The sequence below is a fragment of the Balaenoptera musculus genome, chromosome 12 (assembly GCF_009873245.2).
Source record: "Balaenoptera musculus isolate JJ_BM4_2016_0621 chromosome 12, mBalMus1.pri.v3, whole genome shotgun sequence".
In the NCBI taxonomy this organism is placed as follows: domain Eukaryota; kingdom Metazoa; phylum Chordata; class Mammalia; order Artiodactyla; family Balaenopteridae; genus Balaenoptera; species Balaenoptera musculus.
This window is the reverse complement of record NC_045796.1, coordinates 33,561,043-33,580,203: the sequence shown is the minus strand read 5'-3', so window position 1 is coordinate 33,580,203 and position 19,161 is coordinate 33,561,043. Positions and strand designations below refer to the sequence as shown.

The window sequence follows — 19,161 nt, the reverse complement described above, 5'->3', positions numbered from 1 at the left end:
TTTGTAGGCGTTTCCCACTCCCCAGAAGAATACTTCTAAAAAGCCAAGCTCATTCTTACTACTTTAGGAGTAAATCCAACTGTTTTTCATTTCAAAATTACCTTTTGTTTTGATTTTCACAGCTTTTAGTTGTTTCAGTTCAACACCCAATACATCATAGAGGGCGGTCAGCTCAATTAAGGCTAAATGGCAAACTTTCTTCATGTCCTGGGGCGCCAGGTCGCCAATCTTGGTGGTGCCTGTTTTGTCTTTTGGCAATCTGAAACTCTAATAAAATAAATACCATTAATATAGGAAGGATTTATAGTATCTAACCCCTTTTTTAATGAAACACAACAAAATTGTAACTATAGAAAGAAGTTATTCTCAGAGTGGTGACAATGAAATTGGCAGAATTTCTCCAGTCAGAATGAAGAATAATCCTGTTGTAATGATGATCCCAAACCTGCAGGGAGTCAATATGTGAAGTCTGACAGACAAGGAACCAGATCATGTACTAGGAGTGTGAATACCACTGGCCAAGAGAACAAGAGACAATAAAAACCAAAGGAGAAAAAAAAAACTCGAGTTAACTGACCTTCAAGAGCCAAGAAAGATTAGAAGTCAAGACAAACCACGAGGAGGAGGAGGGAGAGGAGGTGGGAGATGAGAAAGAGTAGGAGCAACCACTAGTGTGTGCCAAGTACCCTTTACATACATTATTATTCACTGTTATATACATAATATATGGCATTATATATACAATATTATATATGCAGATATATGATATATATAGTAATATTGTCATAAAAATCCAAATAAGGCAGGTACCGAAGAAGGGTTGTATAGCACTGGGGAGAGGGGGAGAGCAGAGGGGAGACTAAAAGCAGGACTTTAGAGCCAGGATGCCCACCGGTCATCTAGCTACTGCTTAGCTGTGTGTGACTTCTGGCAATTCTTTAACCATCCTTTCTGTAAAATGGGAGGAAGAAATGGGTAGGGGGCTGGGGGAGGGAGAGGAGAAAGAGAGAAGGAGGAAATGGAAGGAGAAGGGGAGGGGGAAAGAGGAAGGGGAGGGAAAGGTGAGAGGGTAAGAGGGGAAGGAAGGGGGGAGGGGGAGGGCCACCTATTTCAGAGGGCTGTTGTGAGGTTTAAATGCCTGGCACTTCCCAAACACTTTTACGTGGTTGCTGCTACTATTACTTTCACCACTGAATAAATAAACTGAGACTTAGATATACCACTATCACAGGCAAATAAGTGGTGTTTTTGTTGTTTTGTGCCTTTCTCAAATATTATCTACTACCTATTCAGCCTCTTTTAATTTTAAATATATTAAAATAAGAAAAAAAACAAAATAGGAACATGAATTTCTCTAACGTATTTACTACAAATGACAGCCCCATTGTATTTACCAATTACTAAAACAATGATCATTCTCTAATAGTTTGATAAAAATCTTATTATGAAGGTTATATCTCTTGGGTTTGCCCTTGACTTCCTAATTTAATGGCCAAGGATATTCAACTGATTCCCTTTTATTCCCTTTACTTTGCTCATTTTTGTGCCATATCATTAACACTTCATAGTCTAAAAACTATTGCAAAAGACGTGTCCTAAAGTAGCAGTTCTCAAGGTGTGCTCCAGGGAGCCAGAGAGGTGCCCAACACTTTTTTCAAGGAGTCTAAGAGGTCAACACTATTTTAGTAATTAATACTAAGACATTACTTGCCTTTTTCACTCTCATTCTCTTATGATGTACAGTGGAGTTTTCCAGAGTTTTTACAAGACATGTTATTGCCAACAGACTGAACGCAGAAATAGATATGAGGGGCTTCCCTGGTGGCGCAGTGGTTGAGAGTCTGCCTGCCAATGCAGGCGACACGGGTTCGAGCCCTGGTCTGGGAAGATCCCACATGCCGCGGAGCAAATGGGCCCGTGAGCCACAATTACTGAGCCTGCGCGTCTGGAGCCTGTGCTCCGCAACAAGAGAGGCCGCGACAGTGAGAGGCCCGCGCACCGCGATGAAGAGTGGCCCCCGCTCGCCGCAACTGGAGAAAGCCCTCGCACAGAAACGAAGACCCAACACAGCCAAAAATAAATAAATAAATAAATAAAGAAGCTTTCATTTAAAAAAAAAAAAAAAAGAAGTAGATATGAGAATCCAACTAACGTCAACTCAAGCCAGACATTAGAGAGTTGCTAAAATGAAAAACCATGGCACACTTCTTAATAATTTGTTTTAGAAAATATGCCTATCTTGCATAAAAATGTTATTTATGTTCACCATAATACTAATATATTTTAAATGGGTTAATAGTTTAAAATTTTTTCAATTTTAATTTCTAATATGGTAAATATCCATAGGTATAACTGACATAAAGAAAAGCTCTCCCCCCTCACATACACGGTATTTTTAATTATTTATCAAGAGAAACTTTTCCTTAGCCTACTTATTCATGTTTCATAGCTCAGGAACACAGGTCAGTGACCAACTTCCATGGAACTCAATCCAAAGAAATTCTTTACATTCCAAAATCACTTTGTACCAGCCTTCTTTGTCTCCTCAAAATCTTCCATGGGATCATAGCTTCCGTAGAAATCTGTGTATGCCTTCTTTCTTGGGTCAGCCAGAGCAAACACAGACAGCTGCAGTCCCCAGGGAGACAGCGAATGCTCCAACAGTATGAAATCACAGATTCTTGGCCAGAAGGCCATGCGTCTGAGGTTTCATCAGAGCACTGGAAGCTGTGGTAGTTATTCTCCTCAACACCAACATCCTTCCTGACTGATAAGACAAAAGCTTCTTGAGGCCCTCAATAATTTTTAAGAGCCTAAAGGGGTTATAGGACCAAAATGTTTGAGTGTCACTGTCCTAGAGCATTTCCTAAAACCTACAACTTTTGGCAGATGAGCAGCTAATTCCTTTCAAGCAAACTCAGCTCCAAGAGAGAATCTTCTATAGTTCTCCACAGAACCTCCTACAGAACCTTCTTTGGAATCTGCCATAGTCTCAAGAGAGTCCACTATAGGAGAAAAGAAATCCTTCTTAACGTTTTGTAATACATTTTTCCCTACGAGAATATTAAAAGAACAGCAGTAGATATCATTAATATGCAGCCAAAGTGAATTTCCAGCAAAATTTCCAGCATTAATGGTACAGTGCATAGGGGTTGAGAACGAGAACGTGCAGCCAGATATCACAGTTTTGACTTTTAACTATTACTGCAAGGTAAGACAAAAATACTACTCATCTTTGATAAATGGTTTGTCACTCCATTCTGCAAAAGTTCCAACAGGATAAAAATTATTACAGCATATTCTAGGTTGGGAAACTGAGGTTCCTTAAGAGACTAAAAATGCCCACATAGCCAGTGATAGAAGAAGGCAAATTCAGACCTTCTAAATCCTAAATTCAGTGGCCATTCTGCTCTGCTCCATTTTCCCTGCCCCCCACAGCAGGCAGGGAGGAATCTAGGTTGATCAGTGTCGATGTAGGACTGTGAACCCCGCAAGGACAGGAGCCATGTCTTAATCACCTCTGTATCCCTGCTATACCACAGCCCCGACACACTGCGGGTGTTCTGTCCCAGTGTATTCAATGAATGAAGACATGCACCAGACCGGGAGAAAAGCACAGAATCCAGCTCAGTGAGGTACAGGGTTACTGACTTGATGCTTCCCCAATTTTTTCTGATTTGTACTGAGCTTCACTTGTAAAATCACACAAAACTCTTCCCATTTTTTTCTCGCCTGGCCCCAGAGTTCCGCTAATTGCTTTGTTTTCTGAAGGGCTGAACCAATCCCATTTACCAACCATTTATTAATTTTAAAAAAGCCCTAAATGTTTCATTAAAATCAGTTGCTTTTGTTGTAATAAACCAAATACACGTAATATAATTATTTAAAGCATTACCCAAAGTAAATGTGTAAAGAAACCTGAAATATTATTAGTTCAAACATTGGATTTACCTAGCAATATGTCATGAGCTTTATTTATTTATTTATTTATTTATTTATTTAACATTGTGCTTAATGAAAGGAGTTAGTTCTTTATCCCAATGTTTAATTCATAGCAGCAGCTTTAAATATTTATGAAGTTTCACGTCGTTTTTGTTGAGTTAATAGACTGGATGGTTCAGTTCGTTGGCTGAGAGAAGGCAATGCAACTTCAGCAAAAGAAAAGCTCTTCACCTTTTGAAAAATGTGCTTTAAAAAAGGAATGAAATAAAAGTTTTCAAAAAATATAAGGTCCTTGGCTCCCATGCATTACCATAAATTAATCAGGCAGCTCACCCAGGCTGCACCCCTCTTCTGTAGGCCTTGAGGTATGAGAGGCCCGTTAGACACTTGATCAGTAATGACGGACTTGACTTTTTTCACTCATCAAGTCACTCTAGCTTCAATTCAGAAAGCAAGAGAATCTCCTCTTACTTGGTCAATTTCCACAGATGACTTCTTATCATCTGCTAGGAAATTCATTTCTTATCTAAGATTCTTCCATGTGTAAAAATGTGATTTTATTACAGTGTTTCAGTCATTGTCATCCTAGGGAATGAATACTTTTCTAGATAAATGAAGTTTTAGAAAACTTCAAATTTACAGTTTTTAAAATTTCTTTATTTTTTTAAATGGAGAACAAAAATTATAATTTAAACTTTTCATGACAATTTGGGATCATGATCCTATACACCTATTTTTGCATTGTGTACAAATGTGTGTCTGCCTTCGGTTTTCAGTCTCCTCACCCTATCCCGAACTAACATTTCTTTTACTGTCCTTCTGCTTCCTCCAGAGATGTTCCATTTTCTAACGAACTCCCAACTTGAGCCTCCATGCAAGTTTTTAGCCTTCAGTATGCACTGAGCTTTGTTACCAGACAACCAAATTTGCCATAAAACATAAATTTACTTGAATTAAACATAATTCAGTAAGAATCCAAAAGACACTAAATAAAGACTTAAGAAAATATAGGCATGCATCTAGAATACAGGCTTCACCATAGTTATCATTTCAAAGCTACGATCTTAAAAATTGCTAAATAAAGCCTTACTGTTTTTAGTCTCCCAAGATAGGATAAAGGAGTGCTATTAAATTTCTATTGTATATGAAGGACTCAACAAACCAGAATCTTATTTGTATAACATCCCAAGCTATCCTGAAGAAGTTGTCAGTAGCACCAATACAACACTTAAATTCACACCTAAATTAAATGCACATATACCTTGCGGGCACATGTCACCATGATCTTCCAGAAAAAACTCCAGCTTCAAAAGCTTAGTCACTGAAGCCAAGCCTTAGCATGCCATGTAATCTCTCTAACCTGTTTTTTTGTATGAAAAAGAATCATAATATCTACCTCATAGAGATCACTTGATAAATGAATGAAATAATTGCAGAGCATACTTTCTAAGATATCATGGGTACACAAAACACAATAAGTAACAGCTAAATTTTCATCTTAACACACATTAAAGGTTATAAAACCTGATCTCCAAATTTAAGAGGAGAAATTTGAATCTGCTGTGAGAGATCATAAAGAATTAACAAAGATTGCTCAATGCCATAAAAAAAAGGAAATGAATGTAAAATGAGGTCAACAGAGAACAATGTATTACATAAAGCCTATTGCTTATTTACAGAAGCAGGAGAGCATGGAGTAGAAATGGAATTTGAGGTTTTATCTGCTTAGACTCTCACCTCAGAGTGACGAATATAAGTATTTACTTCACCAATCATGCTGATGACCTGTAGAAAGCTTACAGTACGTGCATGCCTTCTAGAAGACATACAAATAAATAAATGGTTGTATAGATGAACTGAAGCATATATGCATAAATAAATACATGGAGGGGCTTCCCTGGTGGTGCAGTGGTTAAGAATCCGCCTGCCAATGCAAGGGACATGGGTTCAAGCCCTGGTCCGGGAAGATCCCACATGCCGCGGAGCAACTAAGCCCGTGCACCACAACTACTGAACCAGTGTGCCACAACTACTAAAGCCGGCACGCCTAGAGCCTGTGCTCCGCAACAAGAGAAGCCACCGCAATGAGAAGCCTGCACACCACAACGAAGAGTAGCCCCCGCTTGCCACAACTAGAGAAAGCCCGCGCACAGCAGCGAAGACCCAACATAGCCAAAAATAAATAAATAAAAATTAAATTAAAAAAAAGTTAAAACAAACAAATAAATACATGGATACATTGACAATAATTATCAAAAGCATGGCATCTTGACAGTTTAAAGAATGATTTTATAAATTTTATCTAATGTAAGTTCACAAACAGGAAAACGCTAACAGTAAAGCTACATACTGAGCTAGACCCCAAAGGATGGGATAAGGCTTCCTTGATAAACACGGAACAACAGAGGGGTAGAAATGGGAAGGTCATTTTAAGCTTGGGGCACAACGTGAATAAAATCTAGAAAGTAGGTGAGCAAAAATCAGTTTGTTAGAGAATAAAATGAGAGAGGAAGTTTTGTCTTTAAGTTTCTGAACTAAATTCCTAGTTTATTCCACTGTTTGAATCAACAACTTAGAAGTCAACAAAGTCTTCATCTTGTTTAATTAGACTCTACCATCCTTCACTTAAAACCCCTTCCATCTGTTGAGATATAGAAGACCATCACTTTTAAAAGATACTTTTGCTAAGGATGGTCTGGAGCCTGGATTATCTCTTTAGGCCACATGATACATGCACACTCCTTTACTTTTCCCACTAGGCGTAAAAATAGATTCTTAAAAATATATGATAAAGCCTGGAAACAACCCAGATGTCCACCACCAGGTGGCTGGTTAAATAAATTGTGATACATCCTCACAACAGGGTACAATGTATAAATAAAAAAGAATAAGAAATATTTCTCTCTACTACTATGGAGTGATCTCCAAGACATACTGCTAAGTCAAATATAAATAAATAAATAATCAAGTGTGTATAGTGGGCTACCATTTATCTAAGAATGGAAGGATAAACCATAATAAAATTAAAAGAAATTTACCTGTAAGGTAAATTTACCTGTAAAGGGCTGGGAGAGAAGAGGGTGACGGCTCAAGTATAGAAGTGAGATTTCTTATACACCTTGTTTTTAATTCTGACTTTTGGACCACTTAAATAATTTACATGTTTACAAAATAAAATTAAGTTTCAAAACAGCAATCCCTAAACATTGAATATGAAATGAAACTAATTAACCCAACCAGGTATGCAGTTGGTGGCATAACCATATGAAGAATCACTATCCCAAACAACCTAAAGCAGAGCAATTTGATTATTACAGTCCTTTTGGGATGTACCCCAAGGATACAACCAACTGAGGAAAAGAAAAACAAGTTTAAACTGTTTTTTAGTAATCACATTGTTGATATGCTGTGCATTAACAGAGGATAAAACACATAAATAATTATGTGATATTCTAATTATATTATCTGCTGTATCCTGAAAACCACTATTCTCAGCATGGAAGAAAGAAGACACAGATGTACTTCTGTCCTCTGAAAAGGCTTTAAGCAATGACCAACTCAGAGAAAGGAACATTCCTAGTGTCCTGAACATAGTCACAAAAGTATATTTCTACTAAATGGAATCAGAGTTTCTTGCAGAAATAGACAATTCTAGGTCTGAAGCAGAAAATATACCAGAAACATATGAGAAATTTTCTCTAGGGTCATGTCATATATGTCTACATCCATGAGTTAAGAAACTATTTTTATAAGAAAATTAAAACAACACTAATTGGTCACTAATGAAAGATGCTAAGGAACAAAAAAAAAAAAATTGAAAACTGGTAAATGAAAGTAAGAAGTAACCCATTTGAGAACATTTTTCTTAATAGAGGTATTCAAATTAATAAAGGAAAAAACGAAATTAGAACATCATTTTGTAACCATTAATAAACAAATGGATCCAAGCATTGATCAGCAGCAGCTGCTAATTTCACAAAAGAGAAAGACAACCAGATATTTTTAATCTCTTGATACATGATCACATATGAAGTAGCCTTGACCAAAAAATGAGCCTGAGTCTGATCAATCTAGAGTCAACCAATTTACAAGAAGCAGAAGAACATGGGGACAGAACAAGAAACTTAATAACCAGGCTTCTTCAACAAACAAATTTTGAGGGAGGGAGAAAGGGAGGAATGGAAGAAAGGATAAGGAAAAAGAGGGAGAGTAATGAAATAAGGGAGAGAGGGAAGGGAAGGAGGCAGAGAAAGAGAAAGTCACACACAGAGACAGAAGGAGGGAGGGAGGAAGGGATTACGAGCCTTGAAAGGCATTATCAACCAACTGCAATGTATGAACCTTATCTGGATCCTGATTAAAACAAACTGTAAAAAAAAAAAAAAAAAAATCATGAAATTTGTGATTCAATTTGAAATTTGAACACTGGTTAGATATTTGAAATTAAGAAATATTAGCAATTTTTAAGGTACAATAATAGTAATATGGATATGTATTTCTTTGTGGGTTTTTTTTCATTTATTTTATTTATTTATTTTTGGCTGTGTTGGGTCTTTGTTGCTGCACACAGGCTTTCTCTAGTTGCGGCGAGCGGGGGCTACTCTTCGTTGCGGTGCACGGGCTTCTCATTGCGGTGGCTTCTCTTGTTGAGGAGCACGGGCTCTAGGCGCACGGGCTTCGGTAGTTGTGGCACACAGGCTCAGTAGTTGTGGCTCGCAGGCTCAGTAGCTGTGGTTCGCGGGCTCCAGAGCACAGGCTCAGTAGTTGTGGCGCACGAGCCTAGTTGCTCCGCGGCATGTGGCGTCTTCCCGGACCAGGGCTCGAACCCGTGTCCCCTGCATTTGCAGGCGAATTCTTAACCACTGAGCCACCAGGGAAGCCCTGGATATGTGTTTTTTAAAAAACCCTCTTTATCTTTTTGAAACACATACTGAAATATTTATAGATGGCAAAATATAATTCAGAGATGTGTTTCAAAATAACACAGAGTAGGGAACTGGTTGGGGGTATGTATAGGACAGGACTAGTCATGGGAAAATGAATGTTGGGGCTAGGTGGTGAGTATTGGGGAGTTCATTATACTATGCTTTCTAACTTTTGTGTGGTGAAATCCTACAAAATAAGTAAATGTATTTTTTTTTTCTTATTAGTCATCCATTTATTACACATCAGTGTATACATGTCAATCCCAATCGCCCAATTCATCCCACCACCACCGCTTTCCCCCCCTGGTGTCCATACGTTTGTTCTCTACATCTGTGTCTCAATTTCTGTCCTGCAAACCGGTTCATCTGTACCAGTAAATGTATTTTTTAAAAATATAAGACATTCGGTAGCAATGAGAACACTCAGTGCACAGAGGTTGGTTTCTAAATACAATCTGCTACTGAAAAAACAAGGACTACTTGAAGAAATAGATTCCTTCTAATCTGAGGGGAGAAAAGTACAAGGTGAGCCTGGAACATCTTGTACTAGAAAGCAAAGGAGTAAGAGAATGAGGACATGTTAAAATGGCATAGGAACCAGCTTGAAGGGCCCCCTTTTGTCAAATCTGGGTAAATTTAAATGTCAAAGAAAAACAATAATGAGTTATAAAACACTGAATAAAAAAAGGTAGTTTTTGAATAGTGATATTCAAAAACCGAAAGAGAAAAGGGAGGAAAAGCACTACTATGGAAGGTTGCCAGCCAATCAATATAGAAGAAATAATAGAATGAGAAAAATCACCATTTCTCAAACACTAGTCTAATTATTGTTTCAGGCAAGGATTACAAATGCATGGTGAAGCCACTGGGCGGTAGGTTATTACTGACAGATAGGATACTCCCCTCGGTCTCAAGGATCACAAATTAGTATTAATTGTACATAGGAAAAGGTATCTTTATGATGGGGAGATCCGGTGAACGTCTCCTTAACCAAGTGGCCAAAATTCCATCTCCAGTAAAGAGACCATCTGATGTCATGCCCCTCTTCTGATGATGCAATGAGAGGCATAAACATCATCTAGGCAGTGGTGTGACCAAAAATGTTTAATGTGAATTCAGTCACCAAGAACAGACAAAATCAGAAATTTGATTTGGACTCTTCAAAATATTAAACAAAAATCAAGGGATCTGATCTAGATTTAAGAAACCAAAAAAATATGACATTAAATGCAACACATGACCCTCGTTTGAATCCCAGGCAGGAGTAAGGGAGAAGCTATTGATATTAAGGACAATATTGTGACAATTGGGAACATTTTAATATGATCGTATATTAAAATATAATTATTGTTTTAATGTTCAATTTCTTAAGCATTATAACTGTGTTTTGTTTTGTATGCCCTTGTTAGGCTAAAAAAAAAAAAGTGAGTATATGTCTATAGTATAACCTATACATAGATAGATATATGTAGAAAGAAAGTAAAGGTTGTACAATGTTAAATGGATCTACAGGAAGGCTGTAGGAGTGTATGCTATACTATTCTTTCAACTTTTCTAAGGACCTAAAATTTTCCAAATAAAAAGCTGATGAAAAATATACTCTGATAATGACATCTGAATAGTGTATTACGTACAGGTAACAGGGCGTCGTCCCCTTTGCTCCTCTGGATTTTCTCTCTGGAGCTCTCTTTCTGATTGACAGCTTGCTCTGCAAACGATACCTCCAGGTTGATGTCTGTTTCAGAGGCAGGTGCCTCTTCAGGCACCAGTGGGGTCAGCTCCTTTTCGCCAACAGCTAGGCTAGATGCCTGATCTGGGAAAAAGACAAAAGATTCAATTCATGTGATTTGGCTACTTCTTTTTTTAACTTCTAATACATCAACTATCTAAACCTTTGGGAAAAGTACTATTTCTATAAGCAATAATTAACAGTTATTTTAATAGTAAAAAATATACTCAAGGAATTCTACCAATGGTGCATGGGGGCGTAGAGGAGGGAAGGTGGTGACTAGAAAACCAGAGTTGAATTGTGGAATCTTTCTCTGAGGTCACAATTCTTAGACTGAGTCCAGTTCCAAAACACTGATGGGTGATCTCAAGCTCTGAATGAAAAACCCCACAAAAATTTAGTAGACTTAATCATTGCTTTATTTTATACTGGGAGAGTAAAAGCAAAAAAAAGAAGAGAAGGAGGTTAGTTTTACTCTCTCTTAAAACTATGATATACCATTTAATTTCCTCACAGTGGAACAGATTCCTGAAAAAGATTTCTTCCATGCCCTGCATGTCCTTTCTGGAATGTTACCTACCTATCATAGTAAAAATTCCAAAACAAAAGTTAGCACCGACAATGTGCACTGTGGGAGTCAGGTCTGGAGGTACCTGGTACCAGAACCAACAGGTTTTGCACCAGATTATTGCAAAGATTATAACAGCTCCCTTATAACTATAAATCTAGTGAAATAAGTTCCATGTATTTACATCAACAGTTTATAATAAATTTAACATTTTTTTCTTGGTTTGTTTGTTGTTAATCCTCCAGGAAAAAAATTAACACCTGAAAAACTTCTTTGCTGAAAACGTCAGCTTTAAGCTTGGAAGAGAATACTTCTAAATTCGGCTATTTGATAAGTTTTTGGTTTTTAACACAACTCACACTAGAAAAAAACCTGGAATCAATGACAGGATTACTGTTATTTTCTCATTGCAGACCTTTAATTCATGGTGGGCAGCTCTGGATTACATCAATAAGCTTACATAGTACATTCAAATGCTTATATACTAACACAGCAAGGTGATGGAGGGTAAAGTTAATTTTAAAATTTAATAAATATGTCATATATACGTATATTATTAAAAGTCTGATGCCTTCAGAAAATGTATTTGTATTATCTTCTACATATTTTCTATATTTATAGTCATTTAAATCAAAAACACACAGAAAAATTGTTTTCCTCAAAAGAAAATACAGATAAATCTAAATCTAGCCTTTTTCACTCTCATTCAATAAGCAGTGTGGGCTTCGTGGTTGTAGGACTTGGGTAGTGCTCGGCGGGGCCCCAAGCTGGGTTTAATGCTCTACTGTTGCCGTCTCGCAATTTGAACAAGAAACCCTACATTTTCAGTTTTCACTGGGCCTTGCAAATTACATAGCTGGCCCTGGTCACATCTCACAGTTAAGAAAGTAAGTAAAAATGGACCCATGTGAATTCCAAAAATAAGAGAAAATTTAAAGCTCTTTGATTGTATTTATCTGCTGCCATCTATGCCACATTATGCTTTTCCAACAGCCTGTGACAATTTTTTTTTTTTAATTAGGATAACTAGACCTCTCTCCAATTAATTTTTAAAGTATTAACTTAAATGTCAAAGCACAATTTGAGTTTTATATTCCCACTGGTTTACACTGCTTTATGTTTTACTGTGAATATGTATGTTGGTTTCCTAGGAAACCATTCTAAGAGGAAAAAACTGATTAGCCATTTTCTTAAATTAGAAGCTACCTTTCTAAAAGCTGAGTGTCTATGGACAAGAATGTTAAAACGACTCCCTTTTCTCCTTAACAGCCCCATGTCAGAGCTACAATAAACACCACCTCCCCACACACACAAACAAATGTTCTGTGCTGAATTCAAAACTGAGGAGAAGAATTATAATTAAGTTAGAATACATTTAAAACATATGAATTTCCTCCAAAAATTGGCAAAAATAAAAAACACAATATAGAAAAGGCTTAAGGATCAAATGGTAACTCCAGTTAAGGCAGATAGCAGGAAAAACAGTTTCAGGGGTGATAAAGGAGCACAGCTAAAAGAAACAGATAGTTAACTGATTAATAAAAGTATCTATGAATCAATTATCTACTCTCAAAGAGAAACGTTAACAGAGAATGCTGAGATAAACGTTTTGGCTCTTAAAGCCCAAAAGTGTAAATAATATAATTTATTTAATCTATTCTCCTTTGGTTTTTAAGTAGACAATAGCACTGAGTTACAAATATTTTACAAAACTCAAAGTTTTTTAATTGTCCAAAATAATCCGTATCTTTATTTTAAAGAATAATTTCCCCTCCTCCTTGGAACTCGGAAAAGAAAATATACATAACACGAAAGTTTTAAAAATTATTTGGGCACTATTAGTATTTCTAAATGTATGTATTAAACACTGGCCTTTCATATACACAGAGCTGTATAATTTGATGAAAAGTTAAGATTGATACTTAGCAGTAGATTAATTAATTTGAAATGCAACAATGCCTGGAACATTAAAATTTTATTTTTCATTTAGAGTAAGTAACTTTGATTGAACATGCATAAAAGCCTAAGTGTAGGGAAAACATTTAAAATAGACTACGTAGCTCACACTTACAGATTTCAAATGGAAAGAGCTCCACTTTTGAACTCCAGACAATATTTTCCATGCATTTCATTCAGAACCTTTCAACGTTTGCATAACACTGGTTAATTCACTGGCTAGCAAAAGAGCATGGCATTGCCCAGAACAGGTGCAGTAGTAAATACTCAGTGACTTGGATGGCGTTATACACATTCTCTTATTATTCTGACTGGAGGCTCTATGCCCACTTCATAGCATTCCAGCAAAAGCAGATGTAAATCAGGCAGCAAGTTTGTCACATTCCACTCGGCTGCCACAAGCTAGGCTGGAAAGGACTGCTATAATGAACTTGTCTTCCAGAACTTCTGTTTATATAGCCTACATCACCATCTCTGGCAAAGGAGGAAAACACCAAGAAAGGACAATGTTTTCCTCAGTATTCATTTAGCAATTGCCAGTTGCTCTTCCCCAAAGCCCAAAGCATATTGATATTGGCACAAAAGTTTCATCTGTCTCTCTTAACGACCCAGCTCTCTAGCCCGCCTGCACTGGCTATTCCAGCCTGCTTGCCACTTCAGTGTCTACTGGCACACAGACTTCGGGAAACACCCAGTAATTTCATTCTGATATAAAACATGTAACTAAAGAAATCTCCACAGAATAGTAAAAAGCAAGTGCTTTTATAGACATAAATATATAGACACGTATGTGTCTATACACACACATGCACACACTTATATATGCACATACGTGTGTGTGTGTATATTTTAAGGCAGGGGTGCAGGAGAGAAGTTCTAAGAAAACTATGGAAGGAAGGATAAAGATACTAGATGCTCCAAGACTCCAAAATGTCCCGTATACAGTAATTTTGGACTAACCTTTGATTTTTATAGGAAGGTTGGGAACACTTCCCAGGCCTCCACAGTCTACCTGATACTCTTCCTCCACTACTTCCAATCCAAACACAACACTAGTAATGCCATGAACACTCCAGGTGCCAGGTCTTAAGGACATAAGCAAAACAAAAGTCCCAAGTGGGACTCAGGCAGCCACCAACAACCTTTGCTACAGTTTTTAAGTAACAGCACACTGAGGATTAAATCTGTGACCTTAATTTAGAAACCCTTCCTTTTTGTAAATCCATGAAATAGCTTTAAATTCTTTCTTGGTAAGTACTAATAAAGTCTTACTATTTATTTTCATCCATGCCTTGAATTTCTAATCCATTTCTGAAATAACAGATACAGAAAAAAGAATGAAAGGGAGAGTTGTAATCAATGCCCCCCCCCCAAAAAAATCATAACTTAAAAAAGTTTTTCTAAACTTTCTGAAAAGCAATCCATTTATGAGCTAAGAACTTCAGATCTGAAAACGAGGTTCCAAATTCACTGGCTCCCCTTACTAGCTGTGTGGCCTTGGGAAAGTAACTTTACACCTCTAAACCTCCCTTCTCTCACTTGTAGGATGGGTTAAGCACAATATTTACTACATAGAGTTCCTGAGTATATTAAATTAGGTAAATATCTCTGCATAGTACCTGGCACACGGTAAGCATTTGGGAAAACTGACTATGTACAGAGATGTTAGAACAGATAGAGATAGACAAGTATTTAAAAAAAATCAAAGGCCAACTATATGCTCAGTCTTATGTAATTACCTATTTGGGTACTTTATACGAGTATTTGAGTAGAATTTGCTTACCAGAATTGAAGACGAATGTTTTAAAAGGTCTTATCTGTTTGTTATACTAATAAATGAGAAAATACAAGAGAACAGGTCCAACTTACCATCTTTTCCTTGGTATTTGTTTTCGTCTGTTCTGACTGATTGTGATTCTCTACCATCTGGAGGCTAAAGATAGAACATGGGCCATTTAGTCATCTCCACCTCACAACCAGAGAAACGGTACTGTAAAATAACTCTTACTAACCTTCAGAGTACAAGAAATGCACTCAGAATTATATCAATCACAGAAAAAAAGGACTCCAGGTATAATCAACAAGCAATCATCCAATAAACATGTGATCACCCACAACTTGTAAGACACACTACTAAGCCCTGTGGGGAATAAGGGCAACATCAAGAGTGTCCCTGCCATCAAGAATGCCGCTATTAATTGAAGGGAAAAGAAAAGATCTCAAAAAGTTAACAATATCCATTAACAGATGAGTACATAAACAAAATGTGAGCTACCCACAAAACGAAATATTATTCTGCAATAAAAGGAAACAAAGTACAGGTACATGCTACAACACGGACGAACCTTGAAAACATTATACTAAGTCAAAGGAATCAGTCACAAGGACCACATATTGTGTGATTTCATTTCTACGAAATCTTCAGAATAGGAAAGTCATACAGACAGAAAGTAGATTAGTGGTTGCCTAGGGGGTAAGGAGAGGAATACGAGGAATGACTGCTAATGGGTATGGGGTTTCTTTTGGAGATGATGAAAAGGTGCTACAATGGATTGTGAGGATGGTTGCGAATCTGTGACTACACAAAAAACCTCTGAATTGTAAACTTTAAGTGGGCGACTTGGTGAATTCTCTCTCAATAACGCTGTCATAAAATAAAATTATAAGTTGGCATGTAGGTAATAAAATAGAATTCTTCATATTTTTTTAAAAAGCTAGTAATAAATGTGAGATCAACTAAAACTAAATTACCAAGCAGGTAATAAGAGCTTAGATATTCAAAGGAACTCCTTTTTCGAGGGGTTGGGGAAGTGACACCTGAAGAATGCAGCCCTCCAAGGGTTTAGGGACACAGGAAAACATGGCTGGCTCCTCTCACCAGTAAGTGTGTCCAGGCCGTACTTCCTCCTTTCCAAGTAAGGCTTCAGGAGGAATTCAGGAATCAGGAAGGGGAGTCTAGGTCAATCATACACAGAGGTCTATTTGAATGAACTGTCTTTAAAATACTCGTTCCATTGGATTTTAATCTCTATACAAAAGAAGATAGCCTTTGTAGTCCCCTCCCCACATACTTCAACTCAGGTGTTATCAGAGGAGAACTCCCCTCTCCACCTGCAGTCCAAGAAGAGTCTAGAGAAGCACCGGGGCAGGTACGCAGAGGTGCTCTACTTAGAGATTAGAGGTACCCAGGTCAGTGTAGAGCGACTACCAATCACAGAAGTGGTAGGAGAGTCGTGGCACTACTTCAGTCCCCCTCAGGCAGAGCAATACCATCTTCCTCCCTCCACCCACGAGCCTGCAGAAGGCCAGCACTCCATGGCACAGGGCACACAGTGAGTAATTCTAATCTTACATATGAACACATATTTTGGAGCATGTGGTTGGAATTGTTTTCCTAAGCGATTGAAGATAACAGTGCAGATGGTATTCATTTCTGTATTATATTTCCCAGTGTCAGCAAGGGCTTCATGAGGAAGCATTTGAAACGGAAGAGTTGAATATGGACAGTCATCTCTCAGTATCTGTGAGAGACTGGTTCCAGGACACCCCCCACCCCTGCCCTTGTGGATACCAACACTGGAGCATGCTCAAGTCCCTTATAAAAAATGGCATCGTACAGTCGGCCCTCCGTATCCACAGGTGCAGAACCCAGGGATATGGAGGGCCCACTGTACTTATTTGAGAACAGAAGAACTGCAAGTAAAGATAGCTGACCCATGTTTGCTTGAGGGATGGGGGACATATTTCTAATGGGTGGCAGTGTTTCGATTAAAGGCATAAAGTGTAAGCAAGTTAACCTTATTTTAATTTACTTGTGCTATTTCTCTCTTATTGACTCCATCAGATGATACAACTCACCAATTACCTTGAACTCAAACCATGTGGTTTAGACATTACCAAGAATTTGCTGGAAAATGTTGCTTGAAGCATTGAGTAGCAACATCCTCTTAGAGATTGGCAGGAATCCCACAGTATATGGTTTGCTTAGGCTCAGCTCTCTGCCCCCTCCCCCCTTTTTGTTTCCTCTTAACTCCCTCAGGGAGGGCTCTTTAATTGGGAAGGAAATGTCATAATACTATATTTCCTTACTATTCATTTTTCTACAGCTAGAAACCAAGTCCAGTCCTTCAACCCCAGTGGATGTCCCAAATAACGAATGGGTGGTATGCAAGCACGTAACTGCCTCAGAGACCTACCTGGAGCAATCCAGTCACCCCAAAACTCCTATAAAATGGACTGGATTTGATCTACAATTGACTATGCAAAGAGAGTAGGAACCTGCAGCTATAAAGGATTTCTTGGAAGAATGAAATGTCCACAAAAAGCAAAAAACCTCTATATGACAGAAAGATACCTTAAATATAAGTCCATTTAGTCCCTCATTTTTTAAAAAGATTTTTGTTACCCTTTATTTACAGTGTAAATACATCTCATGTATTTACTGAGACTACTTAATATCAGAATCATATATGTAAACCCAAACGTAGCAGGATGCATCGTGGTAAAAAGCACTTATTTAGAGTCTGACAAATTTGGGTTTGCTATCTACAGGACCACTGAGCAAGTGACTTAAAGTCTTGAATGGAAACGATGATACCTCACTCACAGGACAGCTCTAAGGATGAAATGGGATATGGCACGGAAAGTAGTCGGCACAGTAAGTGTTCAGTAGTGGTAGCAGCAAATATAACTGCTATTATTATCACTGCAATCATCGTTCAACATCCGTTCTGTTTGTTCTCACTCCAACCAACCAACTGGGTCTTCCAGACCAGAGCTATTCCAACTTCATCTGAGAACAGTCCAGAGTGTAGATCAACTTTGACCCTAAGGACATCATTAAGTTCAGGTGACCTTTTTTTTTTTTTTCTCTTTGTAGCAAGACTTTCTTGTTGAAGGAGCAGATGATATTAATTTACATTTTGTGCAAGCTCTTGAGGTCCTCCTGGACAAGCCACAAGCAGCCTACCAACTGGCCGTACTGAGCAGCGCTGTTCCACGCCATACAGATCTCCTACTTGTACCATGCCTTCCCTGAGAGCCATCAGCCCCAGAGTCTCTATCAGGCTCCAACAGCTTCCACTAATCAATTCATCATCTTAGCAAATATCTACTCAAATCTTCTATGTGCTAGGCACCGTGCTAGGTGCTAGATGCAAAGGGGAAGTTATTTCATGTTCAGGGTTCCTGTTTTATAATTCAGCTACAATTAGCTCCCTCACATTCCACTTCCATTCATCCCCACATGAGTCTAGAAAAAAAGCAAATTTTCCTACAAGAGTTAATATAGAAGGAAGAATCCTCTACCTCTGACTTTCCTGTAAGTAACAATTAGCAGTCACATTGTCTAGGGGGTTGGGGCCATTCCTAAAGCTCCAAGGACACCTAACGCAGGGATTGTCACAGAGAAATGTAACTTGTTTCATTTTCTGCCCCATCAGTATAACTACTAGAAGGACAGGTATCAAGTCCCTCTTGATCATGGCCAGCATGGAGCTTTAGCACCTTGCATATACATGCCCATTAAGTTTTTAATGATCTGAATTAAACTAGATGCATTCAATTGATTCTAAGCAATTATTCCTTTGCTTTATCAAAAAAGAAAACCTACCTCCCTTTCTTTTGACCCTCTCTGTTGAGCAAATATGTCTCTGACGTCAGGAACCTGGTACTGTTTGTTTTTTTTCCTCAAGGTCTGGGAGACAGTCTCTACTCGTTTCTGAACAGCTGCCGCCTGCGTCCGGGTCAGTGTTGATAAAAACACCATGCTTTCTTGGGGATCTCCAGCAGCCTCTCCAAAGAGATTGGACAAACCGGCCTCCTTAAGCCACTCTTCTTCCAGTTCTCCCTCTAAGACAACAGAGAAAAATGGTATTTAAATCACAAAATATGAGAACTTTTACATTTTCTTAAGCTGTTTAAAAACTCTTACTGAAACTCTTATATCACAACCAAACCACAGTGCTAAGAATCATTATCTGAAACTTGGACAACTGCCATAAACTCCAGCCATAAAGATATCAAATTTTAGATCCATTTCA

The 19,161-nt window shown here is 38.0% G+C and overlaps 1 protein-coding gene across 2 annotated transcripts in view; it reads right to left on the bottom strand.

Annotated features, from left to right (window-relative positions):
- The window catches only part of ARHGAP18 (Rho GTPase activating protein 18), a 126,464-nt gene that overhangs the window by 35,978 nt on the left and 71,325 nt on the right, over window positions 1-19,161 (bottom strand). For both annotated transcript variants that reach the window (XM_036871999.1, XM_036872000.1), the window contains exons 3-6: window positions 18,732-18,970; window positions 14,990-15,053; window positions 10,502-10,680; window positions 102-267 (exon numbers count right to left, since the gene is read on the bottom strand). In XM_036871999.1, the coding sequence (XP_036727894.1) occupies window positions 102-267; window positions 10,502-10,680; window positions 14,990-15,053; window positions 18,732-18,970 (648 nt within the window). The remainder of the gene's footprint in view (window positions 1-101; window positions 268-10,501; window positions 10,681-14,989; window positions 15,054-18,731; window positions 18,971-19,161) is intronic.